The sequence below is a fragment of the Drosophila ficusphila genome, unplaced genomic scaffold (assembly GCF_018152265.1).
Source record: "Drosophila ficusphila isolate 14025-0441.05 unplaced genomic scaffold, ASM1815226v1 contig_286, whole genome shotgun sequence".
NCBI lineage: Eukaryota > Metazoa > Arthropoda > Insecta > Diptera > Drosophilidae > Drosophila > Drosophila ficusphila.
The window spans coordinates 6,802,336-6,823,152 of NW_025064189.1; the positions used below are offsets into that span (position 1 = coordinate 6,802,336).

At 46.1% G+C, this 20,817-nt stretch overlaps 5 protein-coding genes across 7 annotated transcripts in view; 3 read left to right on the forward strand and 2 right to left on the reverse strand.

Moving 5' to 3' along the window:
- Window positions 1-20,817, reverse strand: part of LOC108100327 (neurobeachin-like protein 1) — a 33,520-nt gene that overhangs the window by 5,855 nt on the left and 6,848 nt on the right. For both annotated transcript variants that reach the window (XM_017204135.2, XM_017204134.2), the window contains 9 exons: window positions 15,972-16,279; window positions 2,571-2,714; window positions 2,117-2,504; window positions 1,879-2,047; window positions 1,699-1,823; window positions 1,334-1,641; window positions 996-1,276; window positions 589-940; window positions 62-527 (listed from right to left, as the gene is read on the reverse strand). In XM_017204135.2, the coding sequence (XP_017059624.1) occupies window positions 62-527; window positions 589-940; window positions 996-1,276; window positions 1,334-1,641; window positions 1,699-1,823; window positions 1,879-2,047; window positions 2,117-2,504; window positions 2,571-2,714; window positions 15,972-16,279 (2,541 nt within the window). The remainder of the gene's footprint in view (window positions 1-61; window positions 528-588; window positions 941-995; window positions 1,277-1,333; window positions 1,642-1,698; window positions 1,824-1,878; window positions 2,048-2,116; window positions 2,505-2,570; window positions 2,715-15,971; window positions 16,280-20,817) is intronic.
- LOC108100331 (cuticle protein 21) lies at window positions 2,929-4,016 on the reverse strand. The gene is made up of 2 exons (XM_017204141.2): window positions 3,915-4,016; window positions 2,929-3,840 (listed from the first exon to the last, which is right to left on the reverse strand). Exons 1-2 carry the CDS (start codon window positions 3,927-3,929, stop codon window positions 3,064-3,066), a joined length of 792 nt encoding a protein of 263 aa, XP_017059630.1. The 5' UTR covers window positions 3,930-4,016; the 3' UTR covers window positions 2,929-3,063.
- LOC108100332 (larval cuticle protein A2B) lies at window positions 6,572-7,696 on the forward strand. Its single transcript, XM_017204142.1, has 2 exons — window positions 6,572-6,671; window positions 6,736-7,696. The coding sequence occupies exons 1-2, from the start codon at window positions 6,660-6,662 to the stop codon at window positions 7,327-7,329; spliced, it is 606 nt and encodes a 201-aa protein (XP_017059631.1). The 5' UTR covers window positions 6,572-6,659; the 3' UTR covers window positions 7,330-7,696.
- LOC108100333 (larval cuticle protein A2B) lies at window positions 8,614-9,474 on the forward strand. Its single transcript, XM_017204143.2, has 2 exons — window positions 8,614-8,883; window positions 8,977-9,474. Exons 1-2 carry the CDS (start codon window positions 8,869-8,871, stop codon window positions 9,337-9,339), a joined length of 378 nt encoding a protein of 125 aa, XP_017059632.1. The 5' UTR covers window positions 8,614-8,868; the 3' UTR covers window positions 9,340-9,474.
- Window positions 11,611-20,813, forward strand: LOC108100329 (early nodulin-75). 2 transcript variants are annotated; one of them, XM_017204137.2, is made up of 3 exons: window positions 11,611-11,938; window positions 12,453-12,656; window positions 19,197-20,813. In XM_017204137.2, the coding sequence occupies exons 1-3, from the start codon at window positions 11,729-11,731 to the stop codon at window positions 20,664-20,666; spliced, it is 1,884 nt and encodes a 627-aa protein (XP_017059626.1). In that variant the 5' UTR covers window positions 11,611-11,728; the 3' UTR covers window positions 20,667-20,813. The 2 variants fall into 2 exon arrangements, with proteins under 2 accessions (XP_017059626.1, XP_017059625.1); XM_017204136.2 differs by lacking the exons at window positions 11,611-11,938; window positions 12,453-12,656 and adding an exon at window positions 17,240-17,517 and having other exon boundaries at window positions 18,462-20,808.

Genomic DNA, 20,817 nt, shown 5'->3' on the forward strand with positions numbered 1-20,817 from the left:
TAAGAGGAATTTATAATGGATATTAGATGATACTCTTTAAGTATAGTTTACTAATCCTTACCAGCGATCCGGAGACCACCAGATCCAGCTCCGTGTAGATGGCCACACTGGAGATCGCATCATCGTGGCCATAGAGCACCGTCAACGGCTTGGGCGAGTAGCTATTCTGGGTGTTCAGTTGGGTGATCGCCTGCAGGTGCGACTGACCAGTCAGCGCATGAACTGGAATGTTGCTGGTGGAGCCGCCTCCACCCTGTTGGTTCGCCTGGATGCTCCACACGATGCAGGTGCAGTCCCGTGATCCGGTGACCAAGTACGAGCCACAATTGTCCAAGGCAATGCAAGTTATAATATCCAAATGCCGGGTGACCGAGGCCACTGCCTTGCCCTTGTTCAGATTGTACACCCTGAGGGAGTTATCCCAGATGCCGCCGGCATAGAGCAGCTTGCCATCCGTGCTCACGGCAAAGAGTTGTGAGTGTGGCGGCTGCGAGGAGTGGAAGGGTCCAAAGACTCGCTTGCGGTTCCTATCAGAAATATTACCCATTAGTTAGAACTTTTGATTACAAGTTTAATTAGATTACTTACTTTAGATTGGCTGTGGTGGCATCGATTTCCAGCAGGAATCCCTGATCCTTGTCAAACGAAAGCCACGAATTGCAGCCCAGTATCGTGGACTTGGACACACTGACTAGAACATCGGGACTCAGCTGGAGGAAGGATCTCGGCGGACTCCGCGGCGGACTCAGGTACACGATGGGATCCTTGGGCGTGGACAGCTCGCAGTAGTACTGCACCACCTTGTCCAGGAACTGGGTGAGGTCCGGTCTCCTCAGCTCGGCGCGCACCAACTTCAGAGCCGTTTCATCCTGGGTGAGACGACGAGGATGTGGCTCACGCAGCAATTGCGAGGGCACTTGCCCAAAGTTGTTGATCATTCCTAAAGAATATCAATTGTATGATTTATCTACAATCTAAAATCTTTTTAAACACACCTTCAACCGCCTCCCGTTCCACAGGATTGGTGATCTTGTCCAGATCCACGGCGCCCTCATAGGAGCAATAGTAGAACACGTTCAGAGCCTCGGCAGCCTTGGGTCCCTTTTGCTTGTAGCCGAAGATCAGATCGATCCAGTGGTGCAGGTGCTGGCTCACGTACTCCGACTCCAAGGCCCTCCGGTGAATGGCTATGAACTCCTCCGGCGTGGTGGCCCAAGCGGGTAATATGACATCGTCCACCTTTTCTTTGGTTATCTGCAGGTGACCCAAGTCAAATCTGCAAAAATAAATGGAATTAAACGACATGAAATTATAAGAAGAGAACTCTGTATACTTGTTCATGTTTTTAAGGAACTCTGGAAAGTAAAAGAACTCGGGTATCAGCTCCTTGACATCGTTGGGATTGTCCATCAGCAGCTTCCAAGTCTGAGGTATCGAGTGGAATTGCCGGTCGGCCACATCGAAGCGACCGCTCTGCAGTTCGATGTGCAGCGAGGTGAACGGTTCCACGCGGAGCAAATAGTGGAGCACGCCGGCCGAGTTGGAGTAATGGGTTCCGTAGTGGAACTTGGGTATGGCACCAGAGGGATCCTCGAACGAATCGTACTTGCTGCGCACCTCCGCCTCGTTTTTGGGGTTTATCTAAGTGCGGAAATAAATCAATTAGCTATTGTTTATACAAACTCAAGCTGAACTTACACATCCAATGGGCTTGGACAAGTCACGGAATGATTTGGGATCCGTAAGATCCAGTACATCACTGGTGTAGTCGGCTAGGATCCAGGGGAAGACGGGATATTGGCTTAGATCGTTGTAGGATCGACCTGGAAAATATAAACTATTAAAAACTAATACCAAAAAGGGGTAACCATTTCTTACCCGCGATAGTGTTTAGGTACATCAGGTACTCGAAATTGGAAATCTCACGATTGATCCACCTCTGGGTAAGACCCGAGGCTCTCAGCAGCTCAGCCGGAGATCTTCCAGAGCCGTAAAGAATATTCGGAAGCGGCAGACCCACAATTTTGGTAAAGACTTTATTGCGAGTCTAAAAGAAAGCAGGTTAAATCACAATTCAAACCAAATTAAACCAATTTGTAAGTAAAGGAGAACCCACCTTGGTTGTGAAATTGAGGAAGTAACTGGTCTGATCCACCAGGAAGATCTCCAGAGCACTCCGGCGCAGGTTGTACTTCCTCAGATGCACCTCGCGTATCTTGTTGGTGGAGAAGCGGAAGTCGTGCTTGGAGCCATCCTCCGTTGGCGGACTCAAGTCCACGAAGGTGAACATGCTCTGGTTGACCTCGATGCGTCCCTTCACCTTGGTCATCAGGGTGATCAGCTCGCAGTCCTGCGACATCACCAGCTTCTCCAGCGCCACATCCTGTTGCGCCTGCGTGTCGATCAGCTGGCGCAGCTCCTCCTCCAGCTGGGAGCTCTCGTCGTCGGCCAGGAAATCACGCACCACGGCATTCTTGATGGTGGAGTCAAATTCGGAGATTTCCCTAAGATGAATTGCGTGATTTAAAACTAAGATTATCTTATTCTTGGTTAGAATTAGTTAGTCTTACTTGGTGTCATAAGCACTGGTCGCATTGTCACGCAGATTGGCGGCATTCTCGTGCTTATTTGGGTATAATTGAGGCTCCAACTTCAGACGCATCCGGGCCACGTTCTCGTGTGGCGATAACTTCCAGAACTCTTCACCCAAATCACTGAAAAGGATATATACAAAATATATAAGTTGTGAGAGAGATTTTTAAAATACTCTTCATATTGCAAGGAGCATACAAATGCTTTGTTTCTTGTTTAGGAACTTAAAACAAAGTTTTAGAATAGACTAATCTTTGCTATAACCCTTAATTAAAGATATATAAATCATAAAGTATATAAAATAAAAATCATTAAAGTAAATAAAATGCCATTATCTTTTTTTTCAGAATTTGTTTAATTTTGGGTTTTGCGATGAAAGTTATTTTGTAGCTCGACAATGATTAATCGAATATGTACAGATGAAAGTCCTTTGTCGAATTGCGGTCAATCCTTCCTTCCTTCCCTTGCTGCTTAGGCAACGATGGGAGCGGCCAGGGTCTTGGCGAACAGAGGAGCCACTGGGGCGGGAGCCGCCACCACTGGAGCAGCCACGGTCTTGGCCAGAACTGGAGCAACTGGGGCAACGGCCACGGGCACATCCTTCTGGACGACGGCGTTGAATCCGTTGATGGAGTCGGCGTAGTAGCTGACGATGCGACGGGAACCGTCGGGCTCGATCAGGGAGTAGGATCCGCGCACGATGTCGCCGTCACGGGTCTCCTCCTGGGTCTTCGAGTCGCCGGTGAGCGTGTCCTGGACATCGTAGGCGAACTTGTACTGCGGATGGGCATCCACGATCTCGGTGGCAAGGGGAGCAGCAACGGGAGCGGCCAGAGGAGCAGCAACTGGAGCAGCCAAGGGAGCAGCCAGAGGAGCGGCAACTGGGGCAGCAACTGGAGCAGCCAGAGGAGCAGCAACTGGAGCAGCCAGGCGGGCAGCAACCGGGGCAACTGGAGCAGCCAGAGGAGCAGCAATCGGAGCAGCCAGAGGAGCAGCAACTGGAGCGGCGGCGTAGGTCTTGGCCACCAGAGGAGCAGGTCCCGCCACCAGAGGGGCGTTGTATCCCAGAGGAGCGGCGTAGCCCAGTGGAGCGGAGTAGGCAGCCGGGGCGAAGTAGGGAGCAGCGCCCAGGGGAGCGGAGTAGGCCAGAGGAGCACCCAGGTGGGCGCCCAGAGGAGCGGCGGCCAGAGGAGCGCCGATCAGACCAGCCTGAGCCGAAAGGGCCATCGAGGAGAGGACTGCAACAACCTGCAGGAAAAGCCAGAGAAATATAACCAATAATGATCTCCTGACCAGAAGAATCCATCACTCAATCCACTTACCGTCAAAGGATTCATTGTGAGGCTTGGGTGGGATTTGGTGCGATTGTCACTGTCGGTTATCGAAAATGAACTGACATGCCTTGGACAAAAAAACGACGACTTTTATACCCAGATGCGTTCGCAAAATTTGCATGCGGCGCTCAGTTGAGGGAACTGCGTACCCAATTGCGTATGGTCGCCCATTGTCCAACCATCCGACCATCCGAGCTCCTTGCCCCCCATCCCCCATCCTCCTCATCATCATCATCGCCTCTTCCTACAAAGCATTTGGCTCACTTTTTTATTTTTGATCCAAATTCGCAGCACGTACTCCAATTTTCAGTGGTCTTGCGGCTACACCAGGTTTTCATTTTTATTTGCCACTGTTTTTGCCTTGCTCGGATCGAAAGTGAATGCGATTTGATTATATTTCGGATCGGAGCAGTAGTTTTCGGTAATTGTCATGCAGGTTCCATCCAATGGCAATGCTTTTAATTTTCCTTTTACACCAAAAGCGCGAGACTTTATAATTGAGATACTAAATCGAAATCGAACTCGGGTTGAAAAGGGTTCACTTTTCAGAGTTATAAAAATAATTTTAAAGGATTTTGGCCCTTAAAAATCTTACTCAACCTGAGGAGAGTTCGTTTTAAATAAGTGGACTGTTTAATAAATTGGAAAGTTTCTTGTTCACTTTATTGTGTATCAATTACTTATGCTAATAAACTACCTTTTGTACATAATAAGGGGCTTAAAAGGTATTCGGTTTCACTTGACCAGTTAAAACTGGGTTAATGTGGCTTTGGAATATCGATTAGACTTTCAGCTATAGGGAATATATGATAAGATCTAAGGAAAAACTGCAATGAAAACATTGAATTAGGTTTTGTTTTTAATCTCCTTTGGAATTTTTGAAGATAGTTCTTCAATATAGTTTTTGTATTTTTTTACAATGGCTCCCACTCTTTGGTTGATTAAAGATTCCCCATCGATTCCATGCTGTAACTGGCGGCTGGCTTCGAGTTCGTGACTCTTTTCCAAAATGCAACCAACGACCTTGCGACTTGTTGGCCGCGGATTCACATCGGAGAGCTCCGGAGAGTCGCAGAGAAGCGTTGAGAGCTCAAAAACCTGGCACCAGATCGCTGAATTATTCACCAAGTCAGAGGAGCTCACTAACGGTTTTCGGCGTAGATCGTTGCCACCGGAAACCAGCCAATATATATACAAATACTATATATACGAGTATGAAAAGACGTCCAATTTGGGCAAAGCGAATGGAATGCTCCACTGCCATTTATGCAGTTCCTTGCCCAATCGACCGAGAATTAATTAAAAGTAGATGAAATACTGGCCACCGGCAGCCACTTAGCTGCTAATTTTGGGCAAGGTCGCAGCGGTTAACGCTTCCAAATGCCGCTTCCAAGTTCCAAGTTGCCTTTTGGCCCGACGAGGCAATTACCAAGTGGCTAAGTGACCGACCAACTGCAGAATACAGAATGTGGGCGCTGCTAGCAAATCGGATCGCCGTGGAAATCGGATCGGATTGGACCGGAGGGAGCGAGGGGTTAATGCGTGTGCAAGTGCGTAATTGCGCCGGCGCACCGCCTATTCCCTCCCCCAAAAAACTCCCATAAAAACTTGCCATTTTCGTTTTCTAATTAAACGAGTGGCCAGCAAACGATTGATCTTGTTTTGATACTCTACCAAAGTTTGTTACAAATTGGACATGCAAGTTTACTGCGATAATAACAAAATAATAGTTCAAAAAATAATAGTTTAAAGTAATCCATTATTTGTACATGAAATGCAAAGCTTTTTTTTATGAAGAGAATTAACCGATTTATTTAAAATAAGCACCATTATTTCCTACAATCAATTGCCATTTTGATGGTAATTTCATGGTACCCCTCTCATAAAATCCTTCGTCCTTATTTGCAAATAGCTAAAGCCATCTATTCTTCAATGGATTACTTTTTACTTGAACTATTATTTATAAAAAAAAAAATCTAAAATCTAAATCTAAAAAATTCCAGCCTATAAGCTCGTAATTTTTGGATTTTCTTTTAGAATAAAAATTCTAAATATTCTCTTTTTTCAGTAATAGACTTTCTGGCTAGTGATTCATTACCCAATCAATGGAACAAATTTAACTAAATTCTTTTCGCAGGAGTAAACCATTTAATCTCATTTGACCTTAGGGTATTCAAATCATCCCTCTGTTCTTTTGGTAACTGCCACTGCCTCAACATGAGGCAGCTATTACATCAGACAAAGTTCGGCTGGAGAACCTGAGAATGCGCCGAAAAAACGGCGAGAAACGAAACCAGATTGGCCGGCGGAAAACGAGTCTGGCGTTGGTGGTGCATTGGTATCTTTGGAGCGTTTTGGAGCGGCGCTCTTGAACGGACCCAAATGGACTTCGCCGGTGAGTGGATGGCGGCAGCTATTCCATTGAGAAAAGCCAGCAGTCATGATGAAATCCGCACCAGAAACACGAAATCCGCCATCAGCGATGAAGCCTGAGGTTTGGGGTGCAAGATCGAGATCGAGATCGGTTTGGCAGTCGCCAAATGAGACGCAATTGTCACTCTGCCCATTAGATTGTCCAGTTTTTTTTTCTCGCGGCGGCTTGAATCCAGTGGCCACTGGCCAGTTGGAGAATATAAAACTGAAGAGCTGGCGGAAAATGCATCTCACACTTGAGCTGAGTTCTTGCAGTGCAGACACCTCCAAGTCAGAGCTCCCTCAGTCGCATCCTTCGCCATGTTCGCCCAGGTAAGCTCTAGCCAGGATTAAAGGCTCTCCAATAGTTACTGATTTTGATAACTCCTTTCGATAGACTCTCTTCGTTTTGGCACTGATCCTGTCCGCGGTGGTGGCCATTCCCATCGATCCGTACGGACTATCTTCGCCGGGACTCACGTACGCGGCACCCAAACTCCTGGCCGCTCCTGCCATCTCCTATGCCGCCCCCAAGGTCCTGGCTGCTCCGGCCATCTCGTACGCGGCTCCCTCCATCTCCTACGCTGCTCCCAAGCTGCTGGCTGCTCCGGCCATCATCCAGCATGCCGCTCCCGCCGTCGCCGTGGCCAAGGTGGCCGTGGCGGAGCCCTACGACCCCAATCCGCAGTACAGCTTCTCGTACGGCGTCACTGACCACCACACCGGCGACTCGAAGCAGCAGGAGGAGACCCTCGTGAACGGCGTCGTCCACGGCAGCTACTCCCTGGCCGAGCCGGACGGCACCATCCGGAAGGTGACCTACACGGCGGACAAGATCAACGGCTTCAACGCGGTGGTGGAGAAGAAGGGCGTGGCCGCGGTGGCGATCGCCAAGCCGGCGATTGCGGTGGCCGCCGTTCCCGCGATCACCAAGATTGGATACGCCGCGGCACCTGCCCTCAGCCTGGGTGGCCTAGGTGGCTACCACTAGGACGGGGTGGGAGAAGAACTCCCCCTCGAGCGACGACAAAACCCGCTGGCCCTTTGTTTTTGCAGGACCGTTGTTGAATAGTTCTAATACCAACCACGATTAACCCAAATACCCGTCTATCAGTCAAATCCCGGAACACGAGGACGTGCGTACTGTTGCCCGCGCTGCTGATTCAATGATCCACCGATCCACACTCCCCCTCCGACCGATCGGTTGGATACTACATCACTATGTCACTATACCACACTATATACCGCCACCACAGACTATGTTTAGGGATACCGTTCTGGGGATCTGGGGAACGGCTGTCGGCCACTTAGCGAATTAGTATCTGCATTTACTGAATAAAAGTTTCGGTACAAAAAAAGCTATGTACTTGTTTCATTTCCAGGAGGTATTTCTTCGATCTCTCATATGGAAGTTATTCGATATAGTTGCCCGATCCGGCCCCAGCGAATTAGTATCTGCATTTACTGAATAAAAGTTTCGGTACAAAAAAAGTTATGTACTTGTTGTTTAATTTCGATCTCTCCTATGGAAGCTATTCGATATAGTCGCCCGATCCGGCTCATTCCGACTTAAAAATCGCGTGCAATAACTACACAACTATTGGTAAAGTTTCAGCAAGATAGCTTTAAAACTGAGAGACCAGTTTACATTGGCCCACGGACTTACAAAAAATCATTTAAAATATGTAAAAAATTGCAAAAATCATTAAAAAAAAACTTTTTTTTTGTTTTTATCTCGGTAAATCCTGATCTAGATATAGAATGCCATACACCGATGAATTCGTAATTAAATTCTCTATCGGACAGTATAATCACCTAAAAATGTTTAAATTTTGACATTTTTTGAAAAAAATGATGATGTTACCCCTTACCAAAAATGCGAAAATAAGTAAAAAATCATTTTTTTTTAATGGTCTAAAAAGTGATAGGGCTCGTTAACCTTGGTCATTAGGTGCTCAAAACAGTGTTTGGTTCCGCTGTAAGTCAGTTTTTGGGTTTATTATTGCCGAAAAACCACTCAAAATATAGTGATTTTTACCGAAATTGTTAACTAATATTTTCCGAATCGGTTTTAATCAACTAACTAAAGGATCAGGATTGTATTATAAGTTCATGAACTTATCTTTTAGTTAAAAGAGAATATATTACATGCTCCGTATTGCCCAGCATTACCACGATCTAAGTTGAGGTAGGTTCAGAGGCAAAACTCAAAGCTGGATATCGTAAATTCAGATCACGTAGTGTCGCCTATATTTACGGTTATCACATTTCATATTGGAGGGGAGAATTGTGCAAGTCGGGTGCTATTTTCTGTTGGCACGTCCATTGGGGAAACCTTTCGCAGGGGAAAAAGCCACAGAAAGGGGGCATTGCGTCAGTGAGTGGAATCGTTTTTGGCAGCGGTTGCCACACGGCGCATGTGGTCGCCCTTTATAACCCCGATCCAGTGGGCAACCAAAGACAGTTCCGACAGCAAAGTCAAGCCACCAGCACCACCAAAAATCCCAGGAATACAGCAGCAAATCTAGTCATGGCCCTGATCAAGGTGAGATCCTGAATAAAAAAAAACCCAGAAAACTATTTCTGAGGAAAGTAAGCTGTGGAAATCCCTCTAATATTCAATGACTCCACCCGGCAGATCACCCTAATCTGCTGCGCTCTGATCGCCGCCATCGAGTGCGCCCTGCTCCCAGCTGCGGTTCCAGTGGGAGTTCCTTTGAACACCGAGGTGGATCCGCATCCGCAGTACGCCTTCGCCTACAATGTGCAGGACGCCCTCACCGGGGACAGCAAGAGCCAGCAGGAGGTGCGGGACGGGGACGTGGTCAAGGGATCCTACTCGGTGGTCGATGCCGATGGCTCCCTGCGCACCGTCTTCTACACCGCCGATCCCATCAACGGATTCAATGCGGTGGTGCAACGCGGACCAGTTCCAGTTGCGGTGGCTCCACGTCCCCTGGTGGCTCCAGTGGCTCCCGTTGCTGCTCCTGTCTTTGGTTAGAAACTCAACAAAAGTATCTGGGAACCTAGCTTTTACATAACTTATTGTCTGCTCCTTAGTCCGTTGTAAACCCGTAAAGCAATTAATAACAAACTCAGTAAGCCAAAGATATTAAAATGCATATTCATGACTTAATTTTTGGTGACTACTCACTTTGTAACCATAACTTTGGAAGTGATCGAGTGATCGAGCTCTTAGTTGTTTGTTTGGAAACGAGTTTACACCTCCACCTATCCATTTTATTAATTAGTCAGTTGATAGCCAAGCTCAAGGCTCTAAAATTTTAGCTGGCTAGTCAGTGATAATGAACTGAATTAAAACTCACTTAAAAGTAGTGCGAATAACCAGACACTAAGTGGATACTTTTTTCAAGATCAAAATTTGCGTGTCATTAGGATGCAAATCACGTCATTCTGAACTTGAAACCATTTGCCATGTAATCTTTTAAATTTTGTAAAATAATGCAAAGTGAACTTGCTAATGATGCAATATTTTTCTGACTCAACATGATGTAAGAATTGTTTTGTAATCGAAAATGTAGCTAGGAAAACAGCAATCCCCCGAAGAAAGCCGACCCACATGGCTGGCCATTTTGCACTTACATAAGAGACCAATCTCAAATGGTAATCTCCACGATCGGTTGTGGTTATCCCACGCCCAAAGAACTCTTCCACTCCAAATAAATACATTCACTCGCCGGCCCAACACGCACTCAAATTATTCAATAGCTTAATTGAAAGTAAAAATCGGCACGAGATGCAATTTTTGGATTACGCAAACCCCAACCCGAGCATGTCCATAGATGTTGCTGCCGGCGCCGACTGCAGCAGCAACTGCAGCAGTTACTGTAGCAGTTACTGCAACTGCAACTTCAACTGCAACTGCAGCAGCGACTGCAACGCCTAACAAGCGGCGGTACGCGTTGAAAATTAGTGATAATGGGCAAAATTGTCCCAATGGCAACCGCGAGGTGAAACAGAACAAAATCCAAGCACTGGAAACAATTAAATATATATTTAAAAATATAAAAAAAAATATATATTTAAAAATATAATAAGTAACAATTACCAGTTTTAGCTTTAAACTATCTGTTCTATGCTTTGCTAAAAATCTTTTATACAGATTTTGATTGGTAAATTTCAAATGAATTTGAGAATTTTAAGACTAGTTTTGATATGTTAAATATTTTCATAAAATGGGACTTCATCTTTTCTTTCTCCATTTTATTGAAGGATAAATATATTCCCATATGCAAAATCTTATATACAGATTTTGATTGGTAAAGTTCTAAATTAATTTAAGAATTTTAAGACTTGTGTTAAGATATGTTAAATGTTTTCATAAACTGCGACTTCATCTTTTTCTTTCTGCATTTTATTTAAGGAATGGCTAATAATCCTAATATGCAGTGGAATTTTTATGATTTTTTATATTATTGCTAAAAATAACCGTCTTTTAAAATTACAATTTATAAATTTGACTTGCGAGTGAAGCACTCAACTTAGAACCATTACCCGTTTTTCCGCAGTGCAGTCTGCTGGAGATTTTTGGGTGGGCGCGGCTCGGCTCGACTTGGATCACTGGCAGCCAGTTTCGAAGGCTGTGCCCCAAACACACCTTTCAACAATCGACTGCTGGGTGCGTGTGCAGCTTCGCCCCGACGAGATCTGGTGGCCATAAAGACAAGACCGAGACATGGGAGGCACTACTCCAAATGCACCGCACACACACCTGATCCGCCCGGCCACCCGGTCTTCTTGGTCTTTGGTCTATGGGTCTATGGATCTATGGATCTAGCTGGGGGCCCCGAAAAATTCGCTTTCGAATTGAACTTTTTGTCACGACGACGACGACGACTATGACTATGACAACGTGGGGACCAGTTTGCTCTGCTGGTCCGGCACTGTCCTCCCAAAGAGCCGCAGACATGCGTGAACTGCGGAGCACCTCCGCCTTCTCCTGCTCCTCCCCTTCCCCCTCCCCCTTTCCGCCTCGCCGGCAACCCCTTCGATTGCCATGGGCAGCGAAAAATGAATTATTTTATATTTGTCGCGATCGATGCAAGTATTTCGCAGACAACACAACCCCGCAGACTCCACACGCATGCGCAGCGCACTTTTTAGTTGTTTATTATTATTTTGTGTTTTGGATTTTGTATTTTGTGTGTGTCTCATTGCGCTTTTTGCATAAATATTTGATACCTGGTGGCAGGCGGCGGCGGAGGCTGTGGCTGTGGATTTTTGGGCTCGCTGCTATGGGAGGCCTATAAAAAGCAATTGTCGAACGGCCACAGAACCACAGATCGAGTTCATTTGTCAGTCGAGCAGCAGCAGCAGCAAACATCCAGTTCTCCATCGATCCAGTGCTCCAGTTCTTCAAGCAATCCAGAATGGCCGCCAAACTGATCCTCGTCCTGAGCGCCCTGGTGGCGATGTCCTCCGCCGTGGTGGTTCCCGGTCCCGGACTGGCCCTGCCCGCCTATCCCTCGTATCCCAGCTATCCGGCGCTGGCCAAGGTGGCTGCTCCCCTGGTGGCCAAGGTGGCCGCCCCCGAGCCCTACGACCCCAATCCCCAGTACAGCTACAGCTACGATGTCCACGTGAGTCACTCGAAGATTTTAACTGAATCCAATAGTTCTTGGCTCATTAGTCACCTCGTCAGAAGCAATGGCAATTCATTAAGCTGCCATAACTGGTATGCAAATTTAATGCCAGACACTTTATGTGGTGTTTATTGCAGCTTATAACTATTAATTCAGAAACTCTAAGGTTTAATATTAATAAAATCAATTTTTTAATGATTTTCTAAAAAACTCAGATCCTTTGTAGTGTTCATTGTAGTTCATAACCATTAATTCAGAAACTCTAAGGTTTAAGATTATATTATAAAAATCAAGTTTGCAAGACTAGTAATATTTTAAAGATTTTCTAAATAACTTAGATCCCTAAAAAACTAAAGTAGAGAAAATCTTAAATTGTTTATCTTTTCTAAGGAACGTAAAAAGGATATAAAAACAATTGTAAATGTAAATTCTAAATTGTAAATGTGTATCCTTTTTTCCCTTAAATGATTATCCCTTTTAAACTCTTATTATTCCCCAATTCTTCCTGCAGGATGGATCCACTGGCGACGTGAAGAGCCAGCAGGAGACCCGCAGCGGCGACGTGGTGCAGGGCGCCTACTCCCTGATTGAGGCCGACGGAACCCGCCGCATTGTGGAGTACACGGCCGATCCCGTCCACGGATTCAACGCGGTGGTGCGACGCGAGGGAGCCGTGGTGAAGGCGGTGGCTCCGGTGGCCAAGGTCCTGGCTCCGGCTCCGCTGCTCCACGCCGCTCCCCTGGTGGCCAAGCTGCCCGCCTACGGACCGGCCTTGGCTCCGGCCTACGCTCCCGCCTTGGCTCCTGCTCTGGCCCACGGATACGGACCGGCCTTGGCCCCGGGACCACTGGCTCTGCCCAAGCTGGCTCTGCCCGCTCTGCCCGCCCTGTCCCCATTGGGATACCACTAAGTCTACCACTAAGGATACCAACCAACCGGATCGAGATAGATAGACCGACTTCCGATTAATGCCGACCAATTGCCGCAACCGAATAATGGACACATCGCGACCAACTTCTCCTGCCACGTGGCCTCCAGTTTTGTTATATAGTGGGCCACGGGCCGATCGTAGTCGATAGTAGCTGTAGTATTAGTTGAAATGAAAGCGATTTATCGAAATATGTACATACGAATATTCACGGACAGCGGGCTCCGATCCAATCCAATCCGATCGGAATCCAAAGTCCCCTCATCTACACTCACACATTCTCGAGGCCTTTCATTTATGTTTCTTGTCTTTTTAATCTTAAGGCTGTTTGACCGCGATAAAACACTCTATAATCCCCAACTCACAGTCCCCGTTTCAATTCTTATTTAATCCGAGCCTGTGCACTCGAGTAGAACTCGCAGAATGAGAAACGAGATTGCAATAAACGAACCGAAGCTATGCAAATGGAAAGTTGAAGAGTTGTTTATTGGGTTGGGTGAAAATGAAATCATATTAAGTATACGACAAGAAGGAAAAAAATTAAGGTACATCTTTAAAAGGAAAAGCTAGAAGAGAAACAAATTCTTAATAATCAATGGTACTATTCATTATTATCAGTGAAAATCTAATGTTAAAACGAACTATAACAACTAGGAAAAAAATATGATTAGCTGAACAATTCCATCTGAAAATATATAATAATTTCTGCAAGCTATGAAAAACATTTTAAACAACTTTTAAACTCCGATTCTTAAATTTAATTTCCCACCAAATCGAATAACAAATAATAAATAATAATAATAACAAAAAAATATGATTCGCTGAACAATTCCATCTGAAAATATAATTTCTGCAAGTTATGAAAACATTTTTTAAAAAACCTTTTTAACTGCAGTTCTTAGAAGTTAATTTCCCACCAAATCTAATAACAAATACTTTTCTATAATTTAGAAAAATAATTGTTTAAATCGTCAAATAAATACCATTTCAATTATCAAAATTACATTTAATTCTAAATCACTGAATGTTAATCGATGTTGTTAAAGCCAAATGAACGACAAGTCAGTGGTCGTTTCGCCTTGCCAACACATGGAATCCATGTTAATTTTCGGTCAAGTGGTGGATTTTTCTTTCGATTGGTTTTTTTCGCACGTGAGTGGTTCGACCTTAGAACAGAACAAGCCCCACCTGAGCGGGTCAGCGCTACTGCTGCAGTGGTGCAGGCTAATCGCTCAAGGCCCGAACCACGAGCCACGCACCGCACAAAACTGCGTAATTCGAGCGTCAATGCAAAGTGGTCTAAATGAAATTTATGGGCTCAGTTGGAGAACAGCGCGTCCGCTGCGATTGGCAATCGATCCGATCGAGTAATTGGCAACTGGCCACCGGGCACAATGGAGAACTGGAATTCGGAATTCGGAATTCAGTATTTGGATATCCATTCGCCGCTCCCCGATAAATTGCTTTGGATGCGGATAGGCAGATAATTCTGTTTGATCCGTCCAAGAACTGACCTCCATTTGCAATCCCCACTCCGTCTGCACATCGTCTTCATGGGGCGCTTCCAATTATGTGCATATTTGTTTATGTAAAAAACTTATGGATCGCATAATGAGTTTTCGTTACATTTGCACTTGCATAATGCGACGGGCCTTTGTTGCATTCGACATTAAACGCTTTTGATGATTTAATAAAACTAAATTGAAATGTTAATCGCGACACGGCATGGGCGGGAAAGTGGAGGGGCCGATCCAAAAGACATGGGCGAAAGCGTAAGACAATGGGCGAGCTGCAGCGCCACATAGCAGGTGTTACAGTGGGCCACAAACCCGAGGGGAGTTGGCAAAAATGTAGGTAAAATTTTAGTACTTCGGAGCATTAATTTTTAAATTATATAAAACATTTATGAAGTCAGTTCTTCACTTTGGTAATATATAGAGTAGTAGAACAAGATTAAAAGATTATTAAACGAAGTATAATAGCAGGTGTTACAATGGGCCACAAACCCTTGGCGAGTTGGCAAAAATTTAGGGAAGAGAAAGAAAGTATTTCGGAGCATATATTTTTCAATTTTTTAATTTCTAAAATCAGTTCTCCACTTCTGTAATTTATAAAGTAGAAGAACAAAGATTAAAATATTCAATACCTAATAATAAACGAAGTATTCTGTAAAATACTTCATTGAAATTTCTTTTAAACCTTGGATATGATAAAATAAAAAAAAATCAATAAGAAAGCTTAGAAACAGATTATGTGGATAAGGCTATCAAATTACAATAAATATTTAAATGATGGTCAGACGCTTTTGAATAATACCCACATTAACCCCAAGCAGATATGATAATACGAGGAGATTGGCAGTTAATATTTTTATTACAAACGCCATTCGGATTATCGCCGTTTTGTGGCATTGTTTTGACGGATTTCACCCATTGTGGCAGTGGAACCCGGGCAGCAGCAAGCCCACTAAACGTATTTTGGTTACCACCAACCGGGAGTGTTGATGATCACGATGATAATTCGGTGGGTCTGATGGTCTGTCTGTCTGCCCCTGTTGGCGTTTCTGCCGAAGACTTTGATGATTGAGAGGGATTTGTTTGCATTTTCAAGTGAAATTAACACAAAGCGCGACGGCTTCTGGCCGTCTGTCTGTTGGGTATCTCGAGTGGCTTAGCGGTGCCTGAGACGAGACTCCGAGTGTGTGCTTCCAGGTGATTAAGTGGTCACGCACACAGGTAATAACACAGGTAACCGAGCACGCTGCACGCTCCACGCTCGATTACAATTGTCGCCCCACAAGCGAGGCGGCAATTAAAATGCTGGATTTCGCGTCATTTCATAATGGAATCGGTGCGGAATCGGTGACGTTTACAGGGAAAGAAATATCTTTCTTTTAAGAAGTAATATTACTTAAATTACTGTCATTTTATAGCCCATAATTGTATCATTTAAACATAAATTTCCAAGCTAATAAGCTATGGATCAATGATAAAACCCCTAACGAGTTTTTAAAGAGCAAATAGTTAAAACTTAAATCTAAACCTGCATCAAATATTATTTTTTTCCAGTGTAAAGCTAAGTAAATATGCTTGAAAAACTCACCCTGTGTACCAAGGACCGCGGGGACCGTACAGGAAACGCTTGGCGGTCTTCCACCGCTTCCGTATGTGACTGTCGACCGTCTTGTGATGCAGTGCAGCCGACTGGAGTCGCTGCATCTCCTCCACCTGGCGCACCTTCCACGGCATGTAGATCTTCTGCTGGAAGAGCCGTCTGTTCTCCGCCTGGTTGGTGGCCCTCTGCTTGGAGGCCGCCTTGCAGGCCTCGTAGCACTCCGCCCAGAATCGGTTGATGGGCTCCCACAGATGCAGCTCGATGTCGCGCTGGTAGCGATCGTACATCGGCTTCACCTGAAAGTGTGAGAAAATCGAGATCAGTACACAAAAAGAAAATAGTTGGAAGTCAAAAATAGATTATAAATTAAAAATTAATTCATAAAATCAATCTGTGTTTACAGTTTAACAGTTTATAACTCTACATTTAACATAGCTGACTCAACAGTTTTAATCATATAAATATTAATTTATTCCTAGTAATTTTGCAGACTTATTCAAGTGGTTTGATTGCTAGAAAGCACCTCTTCGCAGATTAATCGCAAATGTCCCATTTGTTCCCATCAATTAAGCTTATCGGATTATCAGATTAATGTAAGTCCGCCAGTTTCTTTCAGTTTGCGAATGGCAACGAAATGCACATCGAGATTGACGATTATGGCAGGTTGAATTTGTTTTCGCTTTCATTCGTTTCGGGGGCAGTCTTCGTGCGTGTTCGAGTTCCATCTGGTCGGTGAGTCAATCTGGCGGAGATCACTCCTCGTCCACGTCCAAGTCACGTCCGGTCAGGTTCAAGTTCAACGCGCATGGAGCCGCGGGCACAGGAAGCACTCGATTGCAGTTGTGCAAACCAGTTAGACGCGCTCCTCGATAGCTACACTTTGTTTGGGCTTTATTTAACGCCGATCTCCGCCAGATATCCCATATAACCAGGAGGCATCCGCATTGCAGTGAAGGTGGTGAGTGCAGGTGGTGAAGTGAAGGCATCGCGGCGGGAGGTTCTTTGCATAACCCATCGCCTCCATCGCCTTCAACGCCTTCAGCAAATTCAGCCTTTCGTTCCAAGGCACTGGGCACACAACACTCGACTTAAATGGAATTAAATGAAAATAAAAATAAAACAAAATAGAAGAGCGAGGAAAATATTTCTGGTAAAATCTCCGCCAGGTGGGTGCTTCGGCAGCCGCGCCGCCGCTTTGTCATTCGACTGGTTCCAGCGGCGCCTCTTCGAGCCACAAAACCAGACCACTTTCTTGGCGCTCAGCTCAGTTGCCGAAAGAAAGTCCGACGAGTCGTGACCGACCGGGAGCCGCGAGGAAAATCTAAAAAAAACTCTATTTAAAAACACCAACTCCAGCTTGGATTTTGTTGGATTCGAAGTCGGAGTTGCTGAAACGCCGCCAATGAAAGTTGTGTTTATGTTCGCGTCGATTTCGGAATTTCTGTTTGGAAAAACGCCACTTCTTCGTAGAGTTTAGTTCGCGTTTTGTCTACCGCTCGAAATGTGCAATTTGTTTTGGCTTTCTGCCTGTTTTGTAAGCGATTAAATAATATGTGAATTAATTATGCTGCCATCTCATGTGTGCTGTCGCAGTGAGCTCTTCAAAATCAGAGGAACAGCTAAGCGTTGACTTACGAATCATTAGTAAATCTTTAACTATTTTATTCCAATGAATAAAAGAGTAGGTAAACAATTTGTTTGATCGAGTAAAATTGTGATTTATAAGCTTGTTATGCTTTTAATTTTCAATGTAGTACAAAATATGTTGAAGTAGGTATCAAAATTTACTTATTGGCACTTGTTTTAATAATAACATTGAGAAGAATTTAATTGAATGAATGAATCGATGTTATCGACCAGAGTGTTATTTCTCTAACGTTAATCTCTGTTATTTTCGATATGCAATTTTCAAACATTGTTTAGCCAAACCCAAACAAGTCATGACCAAAAGCAAAACAAGCAGCTGCAAAAACGTACTCGATGCTCACACCTGAACCTGGCGGCGATCAGGTTCAATGCTTGGCTCCTTCGGGTGCCCAGTTGCATCCACAGCCGCCACACCGAGTCCCTCCTCCTCCTCCTTTTCCTCCTCGAGGTGGGATTGCGTGAGACCAGCCAGCCGGCAAAGTCCCCGCATCGATGCAACAATTACGAGGAGCCTGCCTGGCGAACAAACAAACAAACTCGTGACTCGATTGCCACTGGTGGAGGTGATATGGCAACTATGTTACGTGTGAAGAGCTAGGGAAGCAGGGAGCTTAGGAGCTTAGGATAGAGAGAGCCGGGGAGCATTGGAGGGCATTGAGGCGGAAGCCAACTCTGGTTGGAAAGTCAAAGGTTGGCCACATAAGACAGCAGAGCACACCGAGATGACAGCATTTAAGTTTAGTGGGAGAAAGTTTGTTTGTCTGATGACATTTTTTGCGGAAGATTAACCCACTCACCCTTTGCCTTTTCGCATTTTCCCTCTACCCACAGCTGGCGATCTGGATGCCCTTCGCCCTCGGAGATTCCAATGCCACAAGTGTTGAGAGGGAGCCAAAAACTGAGCCAAAAATAGAAGTGGTGCCTGCGGCGGAGAAACTGATTCGATACCGGCGACAGCCACCGTTTGCCGTGATTAAACGCTCCAAGTTGCGCAGGCGGACCAAAGGCCCGCCAAAGATTAAATATGGACCACCACCGCCCCACATCCGCTACGCGAAACCCTCGTTTCCGTCGCATCTCGAGGAGCCGAGCTTTTCCCTGGACGACTTTCAGCACCTGAAGTTCGATGGTGCGGACTTCAAGATACCCACTTCGAGTTACGAGGCTCAGTCCATGGATCTGGACTTCTATAACCACGACTCGGAACCGGATCACTATGGAGCGCACAAGTTCCCCAGCCTGGACTTCGGACTGGTGACCACCCACGAGCACGTTCCCCACGAGAAGTACGGAGTGCCACCGGTTCACCAGGGTTTCCAGCCGGATCACTCGTTTGCCACCCACTATGAGCCACCTCCTGCATCGCCCGTTCACATACCATCCACCCGCTATGGAGTCCCCTCGGCTCCGGCTCACGTCCCCAACTTTTCGCATCAGGACCTTCCAGCTCCCGATTCCTTTTCCATTTACGAGCAGAAGATTCCCAATGCGGGCTACCACCAGAACTTTGCCGAGCCACCCAAGAAGCCACCCAAACATGCTTCTCATCATAATCCCAACTACGAGATCGCCTATTCCCCGCCAGCTTTCGAGATAAGCACTTCCTACCAGTCCAATCATCAGCAGAGCTATGTGCCGCCTCATCCTTCGCAACCCCATGAGGGATTCGCAGAGCCTCCCTCCAATAATTATGTCAAGCCTGCCCACCATCCTCCGCCGAATAGCTACGCTCCCCCTCCACATCCTTCTTCCAGTTATGGTCAGCCGGCACAGCATCCTCCGTCCAATTATAATCAGCCAGCGCATCATCCATCTCCTTCTTACAATCAACCTCCTCAGCATCCCTCATCCAGTTATGATCATGCTCCTCAACATCCTTCATCCACTTATGATCAGCCCCCTCAACATCCTTCTTCCACTTACGATCAACCCCCTCAGCATCCTTCATCCACTTACGATCAACCTCCACAACATCCCTCCTCCAGCTATGACCAACCACCCCAGGATCACCCAAACAGTTACCAGCATCCTCCTTCATCGACCTACGACCAAGCACCCCAGCATCCTCCCACAAACTACGTGTCGTCCGATTCGCACTCCTATCCGCAGGATGATTACGCTCCACCTTCGGAGGAGTTGCCCTTGAATCCCCATCACAAGTTCCCTAGCTTCGATTTTCCGAAGTCCAGCTACGAAGTGCCCATCTACGATCCGGTGCCCTTCGAAGCCTCCAATCGAGATGAGCAGGAATCGTATCCACCCATTCTGGCATCCTCTCCCGATCAGAATGAAATACCCTCGGATGCCCAGCCGTCTGGCAGTTCCAAGCGGCGGAAGAGGAAGCGAAAGCCAAGCAATGGAATTGTCCCAGGGAAACACACCCTGGATGTTCCTGAGCTCCAGCAGGCCTACGATGCGGATAGCCACTTGCGGAAACCGAATGAAAGTGCGGATACGGATGCGAACAGTTCACACTTTGTGGAGAGGAAGCAGACCATCAACTTTGTCACGCCTCCACCGACAACTTCCACTACTCCGGCACCTTGGAGTCCGATGAAGGGCAGGAGCAGCCCGACTCGCGCTCCATTCATTCCCACCGTTATCACCAGCACTCCAGTTACGCCCACGACTGCTAGGAGCAGGAGTCGTGGATCATCCCGATACCGCTCAAAGTCGCAGCAGCCCGTGAACCCAAGTTCACCCGATCCGACCACCACCAGCGTAAGGATCGAACAATCCCACTCGCAGAGCTACTACGATGGAACCATTGCTCCACCCACCAGGCAGCCCTTTTCACCCACAATTGGAGGACGTGGCGCGCGACCCACTCGTCCAAGTTACGTGAGGAATCACGGACCGGTTTCCCCTCTAGCCTTGCAGCCGGGAGATCCTGGAAGAGGTGCACCCACATCCAAAAGAACCACCAAGGGCGTCTTTGACACCACCCTGTTTAAAACTCCCCAAAGCGATAGAGAGATCGAGCGGAATCTCCACGGGCTGCGTCAGAACTTGCCAAAAAACCACAAACTATACTGAATTCTTATATGAATTAAAAGGAGGCATAGCTTAAAGACTTGGTTAACTAATACTTAGACTCTAGCAGTAAGTTATTAAGTTTAATTCCCCACTAGACTTTGAATGTTAAATAAATTGAATAAACTTTATAGTTATCGGACGAGTTCCCAAT

What these genes read in the sequence shown, in the direction of transcription:
- LOC108100329 (XM_017204136.2), top strand. Translation starts at nt 17,485, where the DNA reads ATGTGCAATTTGTTTTGGCTTTCTGCCTGTTTT. An exon ending in TTTGGCTTTCTGCCTGTTTT is followed by an intron (nt 17,518 to 18,461) that starts GTAAGCGATTAA and finishes CTCTACCCACAG; the next exon opens with CTGGCGATCTGGATGCCCTT.